This window comes from Lagopus muta, chromosome 1 (assembly GCF_023343835.1).
Source record: "Lagopus muta isolate bLagMut1 chromosome 1, bLagMut1 primary, whole genome shotgun sequence".
Lineage (NCBI taxonomy): Eukaryota > Metazoa > Chordata > Aves > Galliformes > Phasianidae > Lagopus > Lagopus muta.
Genome location: NC_064433.1, coordinates 19,919,332 through 19,936,342, shown reverse-complemented (window position 1 = coordinate 19,936,342; position 17,011 = coordinate 19,919,332). Strand labels below are relative to the sequence as shown.

At 39.9% G+C, this 17,011-nt stretch overlaps 1 protein-coding gene across 5 annotated transcripts; it reads left to right on the top strand.

Annotated features, from left to right (window-relative positions):
* The first annotated feature begins 651 nt into the window (after positions 1–651).
* Positions 652–16,848, top strand: HDAC10 (histone deacetylase 10). Of its 5 annotated transcripts, none has more exons than XM_048938485.1 (21): positions 652–813; positions 1,180–1,246; positions 2,039–2,173; positions 4,321–4,417; positions 4,986–5,083; positions 5,163–5,267; positions 5,478–5,546; positions 6,193–6,319; positions 6,795–6,860; positions 6,962–7,021; positions 7,414–7,503; positions 8,694–8,800; positions 9,035–9,102; positions 9,560–9,839; positions 10,916–11,006; positions 12,582–12,667; positions 13,096–13,149; positions 13,584–13,668; positions 14,190–14,375; positions 14,821–14,980; positions 15,646–16,848. In XM_048938485.1, the coding sequence occupies exons 2-21, from the start codon at positions 1,182–1,184 to the stop codon at positions 15,660–15,662; spliced, it is 2,046 nt and encodes a 681-aa protein (XP_048794442.1). In that variant the 5' UTR covers positions 652–813; positions 1,180–1,181; the 3' UTR covers positions 15,663–16,848. The 5 variants fall into 5 exon arrangements, with proteins under 5 accessions (XP_048794442.1, XP_048794593.1, XP_048794517.1 ...); XM_048938636.1 differs by having other exon boundaries at positions 1,147–1,246; XM_048938560.1 differs by having other exon boundaries at positions 935–1,246.
* The last annotated feature ends 163 nt before the right edge of the window (positions 16,849–17,011 follow it).

Below are 17,011 nucleotides of genomic sequence, written 5' to 3'. Positions count from 1 at the left end.
CGGGCGGCCCTGCAGGGAGCGACCCATTTAAGTGCCAGGACAACATCAACCACCTGGTCTTGGCACGAAAGGACATGGCTACTGATGTGAGCTGCTGAGAACTGGTTGCTCGATTGACTATGAGGTAAAGGAGGTCATCTTAGCTTGTGTCGATTTCCATTTATTTCTCTTTACATGAGGGGTTACCTTACAGCCCTTTGCTTACTTGCTCTTGGATCTGCTGTATATTTAAAACAGCGGCTGTATTTGAACTATCCTGGGCATAACGCAGCTCCAGCTGCCAGCCCCACTTTGCAGAGCTCTGACAAAGTAAAGTGGAATTGGATGGAGCAATTTTTTCTTCATATGCACATATGTGTAATTTAAGACCCTCTGCTATACATCACCGAGGTGTGCAGAGGAGCTTGGTCTAGTTGGCAGCCCTGCCCGCGGCTGGGGGCCTGGAACGGGATGATCTGTAAGATTCCTCCCCACCTAAGCCATTCTATCATTCTACGGTGAGCGCCAGAGAAAATTCAACTCGGGAATTTGGGCTGGGAACGTTTCACCCCTTCACTACCAAACCCTCGGAAGCCAAACGCCCGCGCAGCAGCAGCAGCCACCTGAGGGCGGGGCTGTGGGCGTTCCGTTGGACGCGTCGCAGCCCCGCCCGCTCCCGCCATCCCGCCCCGTGCTGCGAGCGGGCGGCGCCGTGCCTTCAGCTGGCGGTGAGGCCGAGGCGCTGCTTGGGCGGCCCGTGTGGGGACCGCGGTGTGCGGGTGCCGTGCGGGGCTGCTGAGCACGAGCTCTCCCGCGCACCTGTCTCAGCCTGAGGTGAGTAACCCCTACGCGCCTGCCGGCCCAGGTCTCGCCCCGGCTTGGCCTCAGGCCCTTATCCGCGGACTGAGGGAGCTTCTGTACCCCCTCCAATGCACCGCACGTCCTTCTGCTGAAGCCTGGGGCGTTGAGGTAACCGGGAATCCAGCCCGCGCGGATCCAGCTTCCAGGGCCGTGCCGGCCGTTCTGCCCTGTGTCCTCACAGACCAGCCCCTCGAGGCTTCTTTGTTTGCGCTTTGTACTTAGAAGTGCGAGATCCTCCTGCAGGCCTTTGCCCTGCACGCATACATTCCCACTGGCTGTTCATCGTACATCTGTTCTGTACCCGAGATACGCACCTAGGGACCTCTCTTCTGTCTGTAGCGATGGCTTCAGGAACAGCCCTGATTTACGATGAGGCGATGACCAGGCATAAGCTGCTTTGGAACGAGTAAGTCAGTAACGTCCTGTCCTTTTTATGAATTGATTCTTATCAAGAAAGTACTCAGTACATGTATTTTTGTAAATGTGAAGTGCAGTGTGTAGAGACAGACAACCTGGTAACTTTCCTGCTGGACAGAAAGTCTGCCTTCTCGAAAAACTTTTACTGCTAATTAGTATCTAGATACTCTACTGCTAATCTGAAGCTGGATCTGAGAAGCTGAAGCTCTGCAGTCCAGTAGGCCTTAGTAAGGGGATTAGTTCTCCAAACACTGCAGTTTAAGCTAACTAAATTGCTCATAAAGCTGAAGTCTCACTGACCTTGGAAAAATATATGGATTTACTTTCTCATCTGAAACCCTTCAATTAAGTTCAATTAGAAATTGATATATACAGCTGGCTCACATTTATGTAAATTAGACCAGTACCTTTGTTGTGCTTGAAATGAAGTCCTGTCAAATCCTCTGCTGATCTTCCCTGTAAGATCTTCACTTTTAATCTCAATGTCTCCGTGTCTGTGGTAATAGTTGCTGCTTTAAGTGGTGAGAGAACAAGGAAAGTTTAATGTTGTTTTGTTTATTTCTGTGCAAGAGACATAAATTTATTTTTGCTTACAGATTTTGTAATCATTTGGCTCAATTCTAAACTGAAAAGTATTCAAAGAATTTTATTATAATTATTTTACTCTCACAAGTCCCTCTGAGGATATTGAATCTTTACTTATAGTGCATAGTAGGCATTATTATTACTTGAAAGCTGTGCTGGTGTGTGTTGCAGTAATATGAATATCACTTATTTTCAGTCCTATTTGTGATATTGAAGTGCCAGAAAGACTGTCGGCCTCCTATGAGCAGCTTCAATGTTACCATCTTGTGGAAAGATGCATCCCTGTGCCTGCTAGAGAAGGAAGCGAGGAGGAAATCCTCTTAGTTCACAGGTCTGAAATTTATTTTTATTGCCATTCAGTTTAATCTAATGAAATAACAGATGTCATACCTCCAGAGCATGTTTTACACCATTTAAAAATACCTGGTCCTAAGCTCAATGACTTCCAGTAATTTCAGTGGAAAATGTGTCAGGCTGAAACTTGCACAAATCATGTTGACTATGCTATAGATGCTGAAGTATGAATGAATTTGCTGTTCCACTATATCATCATTTCCACTCCTTAGATTCTTGAGCAGTTATTGCTGATTTGAATACAATATTAAAAGTAAGTTTCTAATTTAAAAATGTAGGAAAACTGATAACCACCTCTTTCTCCCAAACATCTTTGAGACAGAGTGAACCAACAGAAAAGCTTTGTAGCTAAGTCTGTGGGGGAAATTCAGAGGATGAGTTTCTTGCCCCTTCTGAACTCATGGCTCTAAAGTCTGCTCTGGCACTTGTCACCTTGGTGCGATAGCTCTGCAACCAACACGCGTGTTGGTTGTGTGCTCATTTTCCCTTGTTAGGAAGCAGTGAAGTCTTTTCCTGAAGGACAAGTGGAGCTGGGAGCAAAGCACTGATGGCAAAGCAGACAGAGGCAGGGTCTGCATAGGCAAGGGCACAATCTCACAGTCCCCAAGGGAAGTGGGCAGCACAGATGCTATTAACCAAATCCAGCTGAGAGTTTAGATTGCTTGACAGGTGACATGGCAGAGGTGAGGTTAAGTTAGAATAACATTCCACAGGGCAGCATGGAGGCCCACATCAGTGGACGCAGAGATAGCTATACAATGTAACTAAAATGTACCCAGGGTGAGGGCTTTACCTTTGAATCAGCTCCCAAGTGAAGGGTGGGAAGGCTTTGCTGAAGCGTCTTAGCAGAGTTGTTTAGGGGAACTTCCACTAAGGTTCCATCTGGCTTGCTCCCTTAAGACCATCAGCTGTACTGTCTTTAGACAATTTCTGAACCCAGCAGTAGAACCCCAGGAAACAAAAGTTTGCACACAGGTAACCTGATGCTTGTTTGAGGACAATGGATCCTGAATCATGTTTAAATTTTCAGATTCCAGAACAGTATTTTTCCTCAAAATGTTCTTATTGGAATGCAGGCAGCTCTGCTTACCAATATAATTTATATTTGCAGTAAGTACATTGCTGATCAGGTACTGAAGAGACTTGATAACAATTCCCAGTTGAGTTGTCCCTTCTAGATGGCTTGGAACAAAAAATTCACTAAGGTCTTGTTTTTCTTTCCAAATGTAGGGTAGAGATAATAGGTGTCTTTTTTTCTAAAGACCTTCATATTGAAACAAGTGCATAACTCCTACAAAAATGTTGTTTGAATTCCTCCATTAGGTAGGAGGCTGCTGAGGAAGTAAAACTAGTAATTACACAATCATTGAGCTTCGTACAGTTTTGTTCTTGATAGCATCTTCATTTTGAATTCACTGCTTACAACTGTCTATATTAGGTAATGCTGGTCTGTCTCACTTTGTTGTGAAACTGTGGTTGCTTTGGATGTCCAGCAAGAGGAGCACACAGAACACATACATGGTTGCTGTATCCTGTATTAGGATGCAGATAGGAGGGTAGATGCCATCAACCTTAATTTCCATCTCAGCACCCAAAGGCAAAATAGCAGTGACAGAGAATTGGTGGAACAGTGTTTCTAAGTACTTGTTATGCTCTTGAACCAATGAGAAGAGGGAGGTATACATACATCATAAGGAATTCTATCAAATACCTGTTTTCCATACAACAAGGGATGGTTGGACACATTCTCAGTCATAATTCATATGCTGACAGCTGTCAGATTCTAATTTACTTCTAGTTGGGATGGTACCTGTCTGTAGCGTGGATTGCAGAATAGTTTGTAGCTCAATGAAAAAACAGCTTTTAGGTGATACCAAGACCACTGGAAAAGGGGAGAAGCATGTCATCATATTCTTAGGATATCCAAGAATCCTTAATTTCATAGCACTCCATTGCTTTGCTGTATCCTACAACCAGCATCCCAGGATACATGCTGGACTTGTGAAGTCTCACAGATAACCTCTCTTAACATGTTTTGTTAGCTTTCATTACAATTAAATTGTATTTAAAAACTGTAAGTCTGTTTGCTTAGTTAAGTGTTGTTCATCTCCCTCTCCTCTGCAGTTCACAACACTTGGAGGCTGCAAAAAGCACACAGACAATGAATGAAGAGGAACTGAAAAGAATCTCTGGAAATTATGATTCTTTTTTCTTTCATCCGGTGTGTAAGTTAAACTGCTTCCTGTAGTGGGATTTGCAGGTATTTGTATTACTGCATCTGTGTGATGGTTTTCTAAGTAGGGGAATGCTGATAGTAATTTGTTTTGCTATCTAAATATACTTGCATGTGTTTATGCCCTTCTGTTGATCCGTTTCCAGTTTAGTGCTATGCTGTCATTTAAACTGATAAGTGTTGTTTTACTTATTCTGTAATTATATCGTGCCAGTATACATACTACTCAAATTTTGATTTTGCCTTTGTTACTGTAAGGTTTTGCTCCTTATTTTCAGAGACACCAGTAGAACCAGTCAGTTCAATATGTCCTTTCCTTATTTCTTAACTCCCTCAGAGAGAACATCCTTACAAAGGATGTGATGATTACAGATAAACCTAATAGAAAGCACACTGGCTTTTCTGTTGTAAGATTATGTCTTTAACTAACTGCATATAATTTCATTAGCATAGACTTATGTCAGTTTCATATTGGGTCACAAAGCACATTATGCATGCTATCTCTAAAACTAGCTGATGAACGACTGATGATAACAATGAAATTCTCTTCTTTTAGAGCACTTACCACTGTGCCAGACTCGCTGTAGGAGCAGCTTTGCAGCTAGTGGACTCTGTGATGTCAGGAAAAGTGTGCAATGGAATGGCATTAGTAAGGTAAGAAAATATGAGGAAGTCTTCACTTCTCACCAAAATTCACCTTTGTTGTGGATAATGACATAAAACTTTGTTTTAGACCTCCAGGTCACCACAGTCAGAGAAATGCAGCTAATGGGTTCTGTTTGTTCAACAACGTTGCTATTGCAGCAGAATATGCAAAACTGAAATATCACCTACAGAGGTAAGAGCGTCGCTGACCATAGAGAAGCTTTTCATACCCAAGTGTGATGTTGCATTATTGTTTGACATGGTACCATTTTAGAGTGATGTCCACAGCCTCATGGGTGTCACGTACCTTTTTGGGTCCCAAAATCTTCAGTCATCTGCGCTTCCTTCAGACCTCTATGCCGTGGTTCTTCCACTGAATGTTTTATTTTGCTTTTCTATGCAGAATCCTAATTGTTGACTGGGATGTGCACCATGGGCAAGGAACTCAGTATATATTTGAAGAAGATCCAAGGTTTGAAGGATGTTTTTGTTAGCTGGCTAAATACTGCATGCTTCTGTAGGGAATAAGGTTTTGTTTTATACTCCTAAGTCTAGAATGTCACAAAAGACAAGATGTTCTTGCTATTTTAGTGATTGTTGTTTTTTTTAACCTGTTATCAAGTAAAGGGGGAAAAATCTAACAAGAAGAAACACATAAATTTATTTTACAATGAAGAATAAAGAATAATAAACACAAAATGAGCGAGCAATGTTACTTTTAGGAAGATTATTAGTTGTAAGATCTCTCTATACCAGGATTTAGGTAATATCTCTGTTCTTTCTATTCAGGAATCTCTCAGTTCAAGTGCTAGTTAGATAAAACAGATGAGCTTTGTGCTGTTTTCTGAAAAGCCACAGCATTGGGTTCAAGAAACAAATCTTTTTTACTGAGAATGTCCTGTCTTTCATCTGAAGGGAGCACATGTATGAGATTACTAAAAGCTATCCTAGGTTAATTTTGACATAGGGCCTTCTGTACCAACTTCTATGGTCAAAAGCTGCTTAGTGAACTAAGAGGAAAGGGTAATTATAGTTTCATGCTTTCACTATATATTTTAGAGTTTACAGGGTCAGTTTTGGAGCCTTTTTGTCAAGCTGGATTTTTCTTGTATTTTCAGTGTTTTGTATTTCTCCTGGCATCGCTACGAACATCAGGAATTCTGGCCATCGCTCAAAGAATCTGATTATGATGCTGTGGGTTTGGGAAAAGGAAAAGGTTTTAATATAAATTTACCTTGGAATAAGGTAAATGTTATTTACAGCCCAACAGAGCAAATGCAATAGCTTTATTTCTTATGCATTAGATAATGCTTTCTGAATATGTGCTGCTTTGCCTGCTTGGCAGATGTAGCATAGTGTATCTTATTCCTGTCAGTGAAATGTCTTCTAAGAAATAAGGTTCAGAATGTCATGTTTGTTTGTTTCAAGAGAGAAGACGACACATGCATATTGTTTTTCTTCAGTATCTTGGCTAGCCACTCCTGGGAGTGCTTCAGGAGATGGTTATGTCCATCCTTGTTCAGCAGAGAACTGAAGACCCAAAACGATGGATATCTGTATATAGTTCTTATACAGAGGAGTTTGAGCTGATCTTACGAGGCTGTCTTGTCTTTTACTTTTGGTATTATCTTTCCTTATGTCTGGCAAAACCTTAGGAAAAGCTATTACTTCAACAGGAAGACCTGATCTCCCATCTGATCTGATTTCTCCCATTTTGCAGGTTGGGATGGGAAATTCAGATTATCTTGCTGCCTTTTTTCATGTGTTACTTCCAACGGCTTTTGAGGTACTGTACAATTAATGAATACACTGGTGTCATTGTATAGCTGTGTACAGTTGAAATGCAGTGCAAAAGAACATGCTATATTTCTTTCTGTTTTGTAACAGTTTGATCCTGAACTGGTTCTTGTCTCCTCTGGATATGATTCAGGAATTGGAGACCCTGAGGTAAGTAACATTTTGTGGTTTGTGTTGTCAGTCATAAATGTGTTTGTAAAATATTCCTGCATCTTAAATGCCCATTGATTGCTATGTGCAATTCACTTTGACCAAGCTAAAAATATATGTTTGAGTCTTTAAGCTGACCCAGCTCAATACATAGCACAGGACATATAAAGACAGATTGTCCTGTAGGCACAACTCCTGCATCATCTTTTTGCGTCTTCCTTTAAAGCAGTTGGTTCAGCATTTTGTTAGATACAGCTAGAGGTGAGCGTTCCTTTATGCTGAGGCTGAGTCCAATCTCATTTATTTCAGATCATCTATCTATTTATTTATTTTTCTCACTAGTGTTTTTGATTCAGGGTTTCATCTCTTAACAGAACTTTTCTTTAATTTAGGGTCAGATGAATGCCACTCCTGAAGTCTTTGCCCACCTTACCCATTTCCTGATGCAGTTGGCCCATGGGAAGCTGTGTGTCATCCTGGAGGTAAATACTTCTGGAGCTTAACAAAATAATTTCTTTTTGTATCTCCTCTTAGAATCAATAATACAAAAAAAGACTAAAATTTGGCAGTGCCCTTAGACATGAAAAGAAGTGTGTGTCCTGATTATTATTTTAATTTAAAATGTTAGAACAGAGGAACATGTGCTTATTTTTCTGAAAACAGCTTCTACAGCTGTGTTCAGTTCTTGTGCACAGTGACTACAGAATGCTGCTCTGGACAGTCCCCACTTCATTAAAACTTATATAGGGAATAAACTGCATTACCAGTGTTGTGCAATTTTGTCTTGCTCATGAAGAATTTTTAAAAGCTTTAGCATAAATACACTGTAAGTTGGTTATAGAGCCTGTGCTGCATTCCCATTTGGGGAGTTTTTTTGTTTGTTTTTAATAAAAGCATCTATCAAGATCTTTAAGAGGTCTTTTTAAAAGCATTTTTTTCCTCCTTTTGAAGTCAATGTCAACTCCTCTTCTGCACGGTGGAGAAACAGTCATTTTGCTGGTAGATAAGTTTGTGAATCTTCCCAGCATGATCCCAAACAAGTGAATTGCTTAGAAATTGATTCACTTGACCTCTGTTTTGCTTGAGCTGTTTTCCATCACCCTTTCTTCAGCAGGTTATTATACATACTGCCTGAAGTGCAAATAATCATCTCCTCACGATGCAGATGATATGACTGCTCCATGAATGGAATGCAGGAACAAGTCTGTCATCTTTAATTCCATCATCTTAAATCTATCTTCATTTCTCTTCCAACTCTTGCCAAATTATCAGGACAGTGATATTTTAAGTGTCAGGCTGTGGGAGATTTCCCCTGTGCAGATATTTTAGAGGACAGCGGTAATTTTTACCTTCTAAGGAATCTTCCACCAGGACTGCTGAAGCTGGAATGCTATGGGAGGGGAGTGTAAAAGAATGTTTCTAGAGTTACAGGGCAAAGTCACAACTGACTTCTGAACTGAACCATGATGAAGTGAATAGAGTTGTTGCTTGCTGCTGAACTTGAGCAGGTAACCTCTAACTTAATAATTTTTTATATGAAACACTGAATTGTGTTTGCTTACAGTCCTTCATTTCTGTAAATTCAGGTACATTCAGTTTGATTTATTTCCCGTGATGACATTCAGGCTTCATGTGTATTGGTCCCTTACGTGGAATGAAACACTTTTTCTAGGGTGGGTACCATCTGAGGTCCTTGTCTGAATCCGTCTGCATGACTGTAAGAACTTTGCTAAGAGATCCTCTGCCTCAGGTAACTGGAGAAATGGCACCTTGCCTAAGGTAAGCATAGGAATAATTCTAGAACAACCTATGTAGCTATCAAAGATATAAAGATGTGCAAGCTTTAAGCACTTTGCCTGCCAAGGTTTACATGTGATACTTTGTAATCTATTTCCTGCTTTGAGACATTTCTTCAGTGATTTTATTTTCTTGTTGGTGTTGTTTTTTCCCATTGGTAAATTATTCCCTGTTCTTTCATCACTACTGATACTGTTAATCCTGTTTCTTTCACAGTGCTATTGAATCTATTCAAAATGTGAGAGCAGCACATAAACCCTACTGGAAATGGTTGACGTATGAAGGTAATTAATGGAATTGGTAAAAGGATTCATACAGAAATTCAAAATTAAGATTATTTCCTCTGGTTTGAAATAACTGAACTACCAGTTATTCACCCAAATGATTGCTGGAGGGCTGTGAGGCTTCCTTCAGGGCCAAGTCTTCAGCTAGTCTGAGAAAAAAAAAAAACATTGTTAACTTCTAGAGGTGACAAAACATCACATTAAAAAGTAGTGCTTTGTTATCTTTGTTTGCTGTGTGGGGAAAAAAAATGGTGGAATTTTATTATCACTTACAAACTTTTTCTGGATTAAAACAATTGTAGCATCACTGAAAAATGTCTGTGCCAAAATATTGCAGACAGTGCATGGAAACAAATATAAACACTGTGAATACAGGTGTACTTTGTTTTGCAAATAGTTGTGACTAAATATTAACGTACTGCTCACAAATTAATACATGTGAAACTTTTTTTTCTAGACACATCGTTTTTGCACAATTTGAGCACCAAATCAGACTTACTAAAGACTGCAGATACAAATCCCTGTACAGATGGTGAAGCTAAGATAGCTGACAGCAATGGAACTGACAGAATAGAAAGATTTTTGGAGCTGCACATGAAAAATATTGTATTTCCAATTCCTCCCATCAAAACAGCAACAACAGCTGAGTTGAATGCTTCAGCAGACCCAAACACCTTCCCAGTACACCTTCATGTTGTGAAGGAAATGGACAAAAATGAACTAGAAGCTCTTGTCAGGTTGGTCGTATTTAATTTTCAACTTAGGATGAACTTAAGGATTAATGTAAGGATGAGAGGTCTCAGAACAAACCATAATCTTATTCTTTCTTATTCTTGTCTCCGTGACATCAGTCTACTCAATCATAGGCAGAATTACTACTTCTGAAAACTTAAGGCATTAGAGTTAGCTACCATTTTTATCCTTAAAGTCATAGGATCATATGGGTCAAAAAGGACCACAATGATCATCTAGTTTCGACCCCCTGCTGTTTGCAGGGTCACCAACCAGCAGACCAGGCTGCCCAGAGCCACATCCAGCCTGGCCTTGAATGCCTGCAGGGATGGGGCATCCACAGCCTCCTTGGGCAGCCTGTTCCAGCGTGTCACCACCCTCTGTGTGGAAAAACTTCCTCCTAATATCTAACCTAAACCTCCCTAAACCTAAAGTTTAAAACCATTTCCCCCTTGTCCTGTCACTGTTCACCCTCATAAACAGCTGTTCCCCCTCCTGTTTATAAGCTCCCTTCAAGTACTGGAAGGCCACAATGAGGTCTTCCTGGAGCCTTCTGTTCTCCAAGCTGAACAAGCCCAGCTCCCTCAACCTTTCTTCATAGGAGAGGTGCTCCAGCCCTCTGATCATCTTAGTGGCCCTCCTCTGGAATCCTTTACATAACTAATCAGAATGTTTCAAGAGAGAGAGGACAGTGAAAATGTGTTAGTTTAGAAGGAAGGTGTTAGGAAAATGCCTCTAAGATCTGTGTTAGCTTTTAGCTGGAAAAGAAATACCCGACTGGTATTGCAATTTCAGAAACTCAACTTCCAAAATTAGAACGTCTCATTTTGACAGCACTTTATTTCCTGAATATCATCAGGCATTTTTTGTTTTCTTTTAGTGCAAATAGAAACAGGTTTGGAGACTGTTAGGCAGGAGTGTTGTCATCTTCCTGCTAGAGCTAGGTCTTTGAGAATGAATGTGTAGTATTTATAGAAAAAGTGTTGCTGTCAGTACTGACTGCAAAATACCATTATCAGGATCCTCTCCAAAAGTGCTGTCATATCTAACCTAGTTTTGCTTCGTGTGATTCATTTTACAGTGATTTTTATGCGGACCTTGTGGAAGCAAACAAAACTTTGCTCTCTCTTGGCAGTGCTTTGACCATCCTAGATAAAATACTTAAGAAAGAGGTAAAGAGAATGTGGTTTAATTGAGGGGGCTGGGGGTTGCCTTCCTGATTTCTGCTTCTACATCTAGATATTAGTTACTGTGTAGTTCATAACCCTGCTGATCTCAACTAGTCTGTGCTTAGCTAACAAGAGAGGATGTGAGATGAGAAAGCATTTTAGGAGTAGTTAACCTTAAGACACCTTTCTAATTATTATTGGGCAAGACATTATTCTGCTTTTCTGCAGTCATAGCTCATGGGGCATCGCTCTCAAAATAAGGATGAACCAGATATTCATTCTTCCAGTTGCTGTGGGCACAAGACTGTATCAAGCACCAGTGAGCAGCAAGGAATCTGAGATAGATTTCAACTTCTGCATGGAGTTTTGCCTGCAGACTTCAGGAGAGAGTTAACTTCTGCAGTACCCTATAAGATAGCAGAGATGCTAAGCTGTACTCTCTATCATTATATGTACAATAATTTATGCAGTCATTTGTTTTCCTGGCCCTTCACCCTGATTGCTTTCATAGAGCAGTTCAAAACACCACTGTGCTGTGTGATTCCAAACAACCATTTCAGCTCAGCAATCTGATCCTTGCACAGTCAGGAATGAAAATGAGGCAGACTTAAAGGTTGCAAGATTGTATTTATGTACTGACATTTTGAAAAACAAAGAGGAAAACAACAAGCAAGTTAAAAATAAAATGCCAAATGTATATTATGCAAACAGTCTCATTTGGTAAATCAGTCTCTTTGAATAAAAAGCTCTTTCTAAAGTACAAAGCCAGTGAGGATTAATAACTGTGAGAATGGCCTCTTTCTTGTAAGTCATCTTCCTTTCTGTTGGTGGTCATGGCTGTAGATTTTGGGAACAAATTTCTATTGTTATAGGCTGCAGGTACCTCTAGGAGAGGTATAGATTAGATAAACTATAAATAGATTAAATAGATTATAAATAGATTAAATAAACTACTGGCAGAAGGAAATAGCATCTGCAAGTAATGACTATTTGAGATTATATGGAGATGATGCTGAGATTTTGTGTTCAGAGTTAGAGGAGAACTGAGCAGGAAGAGCACACGTGTTCTTGCTGATGTTCCCTTATGTTTCACGAGGAGTTTAAAGCTCTGCACAACACAAACCAGCATTTAAATGTTGACTGGTTAGTACTGTCACCATGTTTTCTAGAAAGTATTGGCTCACCCATGTTAAAGGAAGAGTCAGAATTCTGGGACAGCTTTCTTTTCATAGTGTCTGTCTTTCCAGTGTGTTTTGCATTCTGGCACACTGAGTGCATCTAATCTGCAGACTGCTGAGAGAACCACTGAAGATGACCTTCACCTACATAATCTACTTTTACAGCTGACTTTCCATGCAGGACCATGCACTTGAAACTGTACAACAGCTTTTGGTGTCAGAACCAAATGTGACCTTTGTGTTGTACACGAATTAATAACATCTTAATCTTAGGATTTCTTCCCTGCAGCTGTGGCTTTGTTTGAATGATACATAAGTAAAAAAACAATCGGTACAAATAAGAAACGACACGATCTTGTGCAGCACTAATTACTTCTGAATAAAAAAAAATCTTTTGTAGGTATGCAATGGAATTGCAGAATCACCTGCAGCTTCTGCTTCTGTTGCTGTTGCACTGAGACATTCTCTTCGTTTTGGGTTTCAAAGGTGAATTTTTATCTTTTGCATTTGGTATTCAAAATGTAAAAAGATGAAAGTGGATAAAATATGTCAGGTTGCCTTTGTTGAAAGGCTTCATTTTAAAACAAATGTGCACAGCTTTTTTGATTTGCAGTAAAGACAGCATTGCATATGACAAATGCTGTGCAAACTTAGGCTTTCTATGCCAGATATTAGCTGCCCTTGACCTAAAGGCATTTTCTTGGCTTAGTTTCCCCAGGATTAGTGGGAGAAGACCGTTCCCTTGAGGTATCCTAAATTTCTTTATACTTCTAATAGACCAAGTTCAGAGAGGTGTACATTCTTTTTTATTTATTTAATCTGCATGCAAATTCTTTAAATCAGTTGCATTAATTGAAAAGAATTACTTGCATGTACAAATGAATGTATACATGATTTTCCTTTGTGTTCTATAGAGTGCTTTGCATCTTTGTTGGAGATATGGATATCGTACCGAGCACAGAAGATGGGTGAGGCTTCTTTTTAATTTGGGAAATTAAATCCCAGGGATGATAAATGTTCCTAAATGACCATATGTATGATGAAATCTGCACTAAGAAATCAGTTGTGAATTGATTTTTCATTGAGTTTAACCTGAAACAAAATACAGAGCAAGCCAAAATGTATTTCTGAAAACAAGCTTCTATTTCTAAATTCTGCCTTATTAGTTTAGTGGTTGGTTTGAAGTATAGCCCTTCTCTATCAATTTAAATTAGAATTATTACTGAAAATGTAAGATTGAAAATACAATGTTGAATATGCAAAATAATAAAAAAGGCAATTATTTAAAAGGGTAAGACAAGATAGGGAAGAAAGTATACATTATACTGAAATAATGGATAAAACAGAACTTTTTATCTCATTGGAAGTTGGTGAAATACTTGGATGTGGGTTTTGATTACAGAAAACTACTCATCATACATGTTTGCAAGAAAGAACAGACTGGAAAGAGCAGCTCTAAACACTACATTGTGCTAAACTGGAAAGAGGTAAGGTGCACTTTGTGAAAACATCCTAAGATAAAAAGTTTGGGTTTTTTAAAACAAAGAATAGAATAGATTTATAAATTCATAAGATGTCATTGAGAATTACACCTCTCACTGCAATTGGGACTTCAAAAAAAAAAAATTCTTTCTTTGCCCTTCCAGTAGTGCTGCTCCTTCACAGATCTTTAATGTGAATTAGAGTGCATGGTTTGAGTAAGCCTGCAATGGCTGTTTTGTTTTATGTTAGAGAAGGCAGAGTTGCAATGCAGTGATGCTGCAGAAGATATGAATAGCCAGTGTTGATCAAAGCTGCACGTTTAATATAAGGATTGCTGTGAAAACACATCAGTAATCTGTTCCTAGAGTCAACGGAAAGCTTTTTGAATCTCATGTTATGTTGGGCTTGGGGTTTTCTCGCTTTTTTTTTTTTTTTTTTTTTTTTTTTTTTTTTTAATTTTCCAATCCTACCTATGAGCATTTTCAGCTTCACGTTTGTTCTAAATTGCTTTTCATTGCTGTTAAAGGATGCTGACAGGAATGACTTCTTTTCTGCTGTGCTTGGATTCATTCTCCCTGTAGCATACAGTTACCAACCCAACTTGATAGTAATAGCTGTTGGACCAAACAGGAGCCTTGGAATAAGTGGGATTTCTCTTATTATTGGTTTGCTACAAGGACTGGCAGAATCTCGAATTCTTGCAGTGATTGAGGTAAGAAGTGGTGCTACACCATGGTACTTCAGGTGACCTGGGACAGAACCCAAATCAAGCAACAGCGTGTTGGGTGTGAACTGCTCTGAGCTGCTGTATTCTGATTGTGCTCATTATGCTGTCTTTAGAACATCTGAGTTGTTGACATAAATAGCCCATGTTTCTGTCTGGCCTGAGAACAAAAGCAGCCAGACACATACTGAGCTGTAGGCAGCCTGCACGATTGAGAAGCTAAGGCCTGAATGCAAGGCCTGAGCTAATGTTTGTGTTTATGTGCAGCAGATGATGATCCAACAGTTTGCCTCAGTTTGGGGACTGGCTTTGCTTTCCACGTGGAATGTGCAGCTTAGAGTTGTGCTCTGACTAAAGATAGTTTATGACCTTTTTCCATCTAATACGATTGGAAGCAGCCCACTGTTCTGTTTGCTTTTTTTTTCTTATTTAGGACACAGACATAAATCTAATGCAAAGTGTAGCCAAAGCACTTGCAGGTGCTTCTATGCCAAATTTTGGAGCTCATGTGCCTCCTACCCAAGAAAAAGTAAATCAAATAAAAAAACTAAGAAACCAGCTTCAGCAGGACTGGAAAATGCTTCAATGCTCAGGTAAGTAGTCTTTAGTTCTTATTAATATATATGTTCTTAGAAAAATGATAAAATACAACTGAATTCTAAGTCAGTGGGAACACAGTGGTGCAATGTGAGCAGTATGAAACTGCATGCCCTTGATTCTGCCCATTGAGCCTGAAAGCACTGCATTTCATAGCACAGTGTAACTGTACACTTTGGAACTCTGAGTGTCATTGCTCCAAAAATGTGTATTATTTATCCTGAAATAAAGCTACCATAATACTATGAGTTTAAATAATGCTTAATAAGATGTGCACGGGCTCTGACTGCTGATGTGTTTTCTGAAGATAGTGTAGAATGAGATGGCATTATAAAATAATGAAAAATAATTTTCCTTAACTCAGTAGTGGTTAGTTCTGATAGAAATACATTCACATGTAGTTGAAGACCAGGTAAAGGAAATCAGTTTAGGAAGGCATGTGGGCTTTTAAGAGTACCAACTTACAAACAGTTTTCTGCTGAATAACCTTTGGTTTTAAGCAGAATATTCATAAACAGTGGTAAAGGTGGGCTTCTCTCTCTGAAAGAAAATGCTTTTAGAAGAAAGGGTCAGGAGCAGTGGCCCAGCCCCAGTAAAACTGCTCTTATGGACTTGGGAATGAGCTTGATTAATAACTTCATCTTACTGGTGTTCTTTTCAGTGAACGATGGAATTTAAAGCACTTTAAAACCATTTTATGCAGCAGAAGAAAACGTGACACTTCGTTTTGCCTTTCAAGTCACTGGGGAAAAAAAGGTGGTTGATGTCTAAGTAGAATAAGAGCCATTTACAGTTTCCTCTTTTTTTTCAAATACTTACAATCCATGTTTTTGTCAGGGTGCTATACATTCTGTGTTGACACTATGCAACTGACATGCGAAACCCAGTCCTCTGTGCTCTGAGGCCTGTGTTATATGTGACTGCAAAGTCAGGCTTGCACAGGCACTAGCTTGACTGCGTGAATGTTTGCAAACTCCAGAAGATGGGAACGTGAAATAAGCAATTCTAATAGCCAAGCATTTCAGAATGACTCAGTGTGACACCTGAGCACACTACCACCATCTCACTGGGAGTTTGAACTCAACAACAGCTCCTTCAGATTAATGATACATTTCTAGGACTTAAAGGATTCACCAAATCTGGTCTTTCCTTTAATTCCTGTGACTGATGAGAGAACGTTAATAGCATCCCAGCAGTGGCAGTGTGTGATTGAGATGAAATCTAATCTCCTGAACTACACAGAGCCCAAGGAGAAAAACATATAATACTTTGCATAGGTAAAGTCACTCAATATGTTATTGAGTAAAACAGTGTAAAGACTAAAATAACATTTATGACATATATATGTGCTGTGAATGTTCTATGGGCTATGGGCTTCAGTCTGCTCTCCTTTCAAATGCAAGTTTTCTATATAAAAAATAAAAAGCACTGCTATTACGTTTTGGTGGTGGCCTCAGGAGAGGCAGCTTGTGAACTCTCAAAACAAAATGGACTTCCTGAGGCAGCAGCCGCATTGTGCCTTGGTTTTCAGCACTCTCCTTTCTGTGCTGGTTTCCAGGTGTAGGTCTCTGTGACTTCAGTAATGTAACCTGCTTTCAAGCACTTAAAATCACACGTATCCATTAGGCTGCTTTCCTACTGCTGTTGGTATTGGGATCAACTGCACACACTGATTAAATCAGTCTTCGTTGTCCTATTTTTAGGACTGTTTTTGGAAAATTCTGTGTCCAGTGTGTTCTCTCCCAGGGAGGATCCCACTTGTTCTGTTTTGCTGCCCTCTGTAAGCCATGAGATGTAGATTACGTTTATTAGAACATGACTAAGAAGGCAAAACTCTATTTTCAATAAAAGAACTTTGCAAGTACTGTCAAAACTCTGTTTGCAGCACTACGTTTGCTGGCTGCGGACCGCTCGCGTTTCCTGAGCTCCTCACTGGCAGCCGGGCCGAGGAGGGGCGTTGCAGCGCCGATCGCTACTGGCGAGCAGCCGACGCGGGCGCGAAGGGGGCGGTGCTGGCGAAGGGGGCG

Bases quoted from the DNA above. Each gene is read 5' to 3' on its own strand.
- HDAC10 (XM_048938485.1), top strand. From the start codon at position 1,182: ATGGCTTCAGGAACAGCCCTGATTTACGATGAGGCGATGACCAGGCAT. The intron at 1,247-2,038 runs GTAAGTCAGTAA...ACTTATTTTCAG, and splicing joins CATAAGCTGCTTTGGAACGA to TCCTATTTGTGATATTGAAG. The intron at 5,547-6,192 runs GTTTGAAGGATG...TTGTATTTTCAG, and splicing joins ATATTTGAAGAAGATCCAAG to TGTTTTGTATTTCTCCTGGC.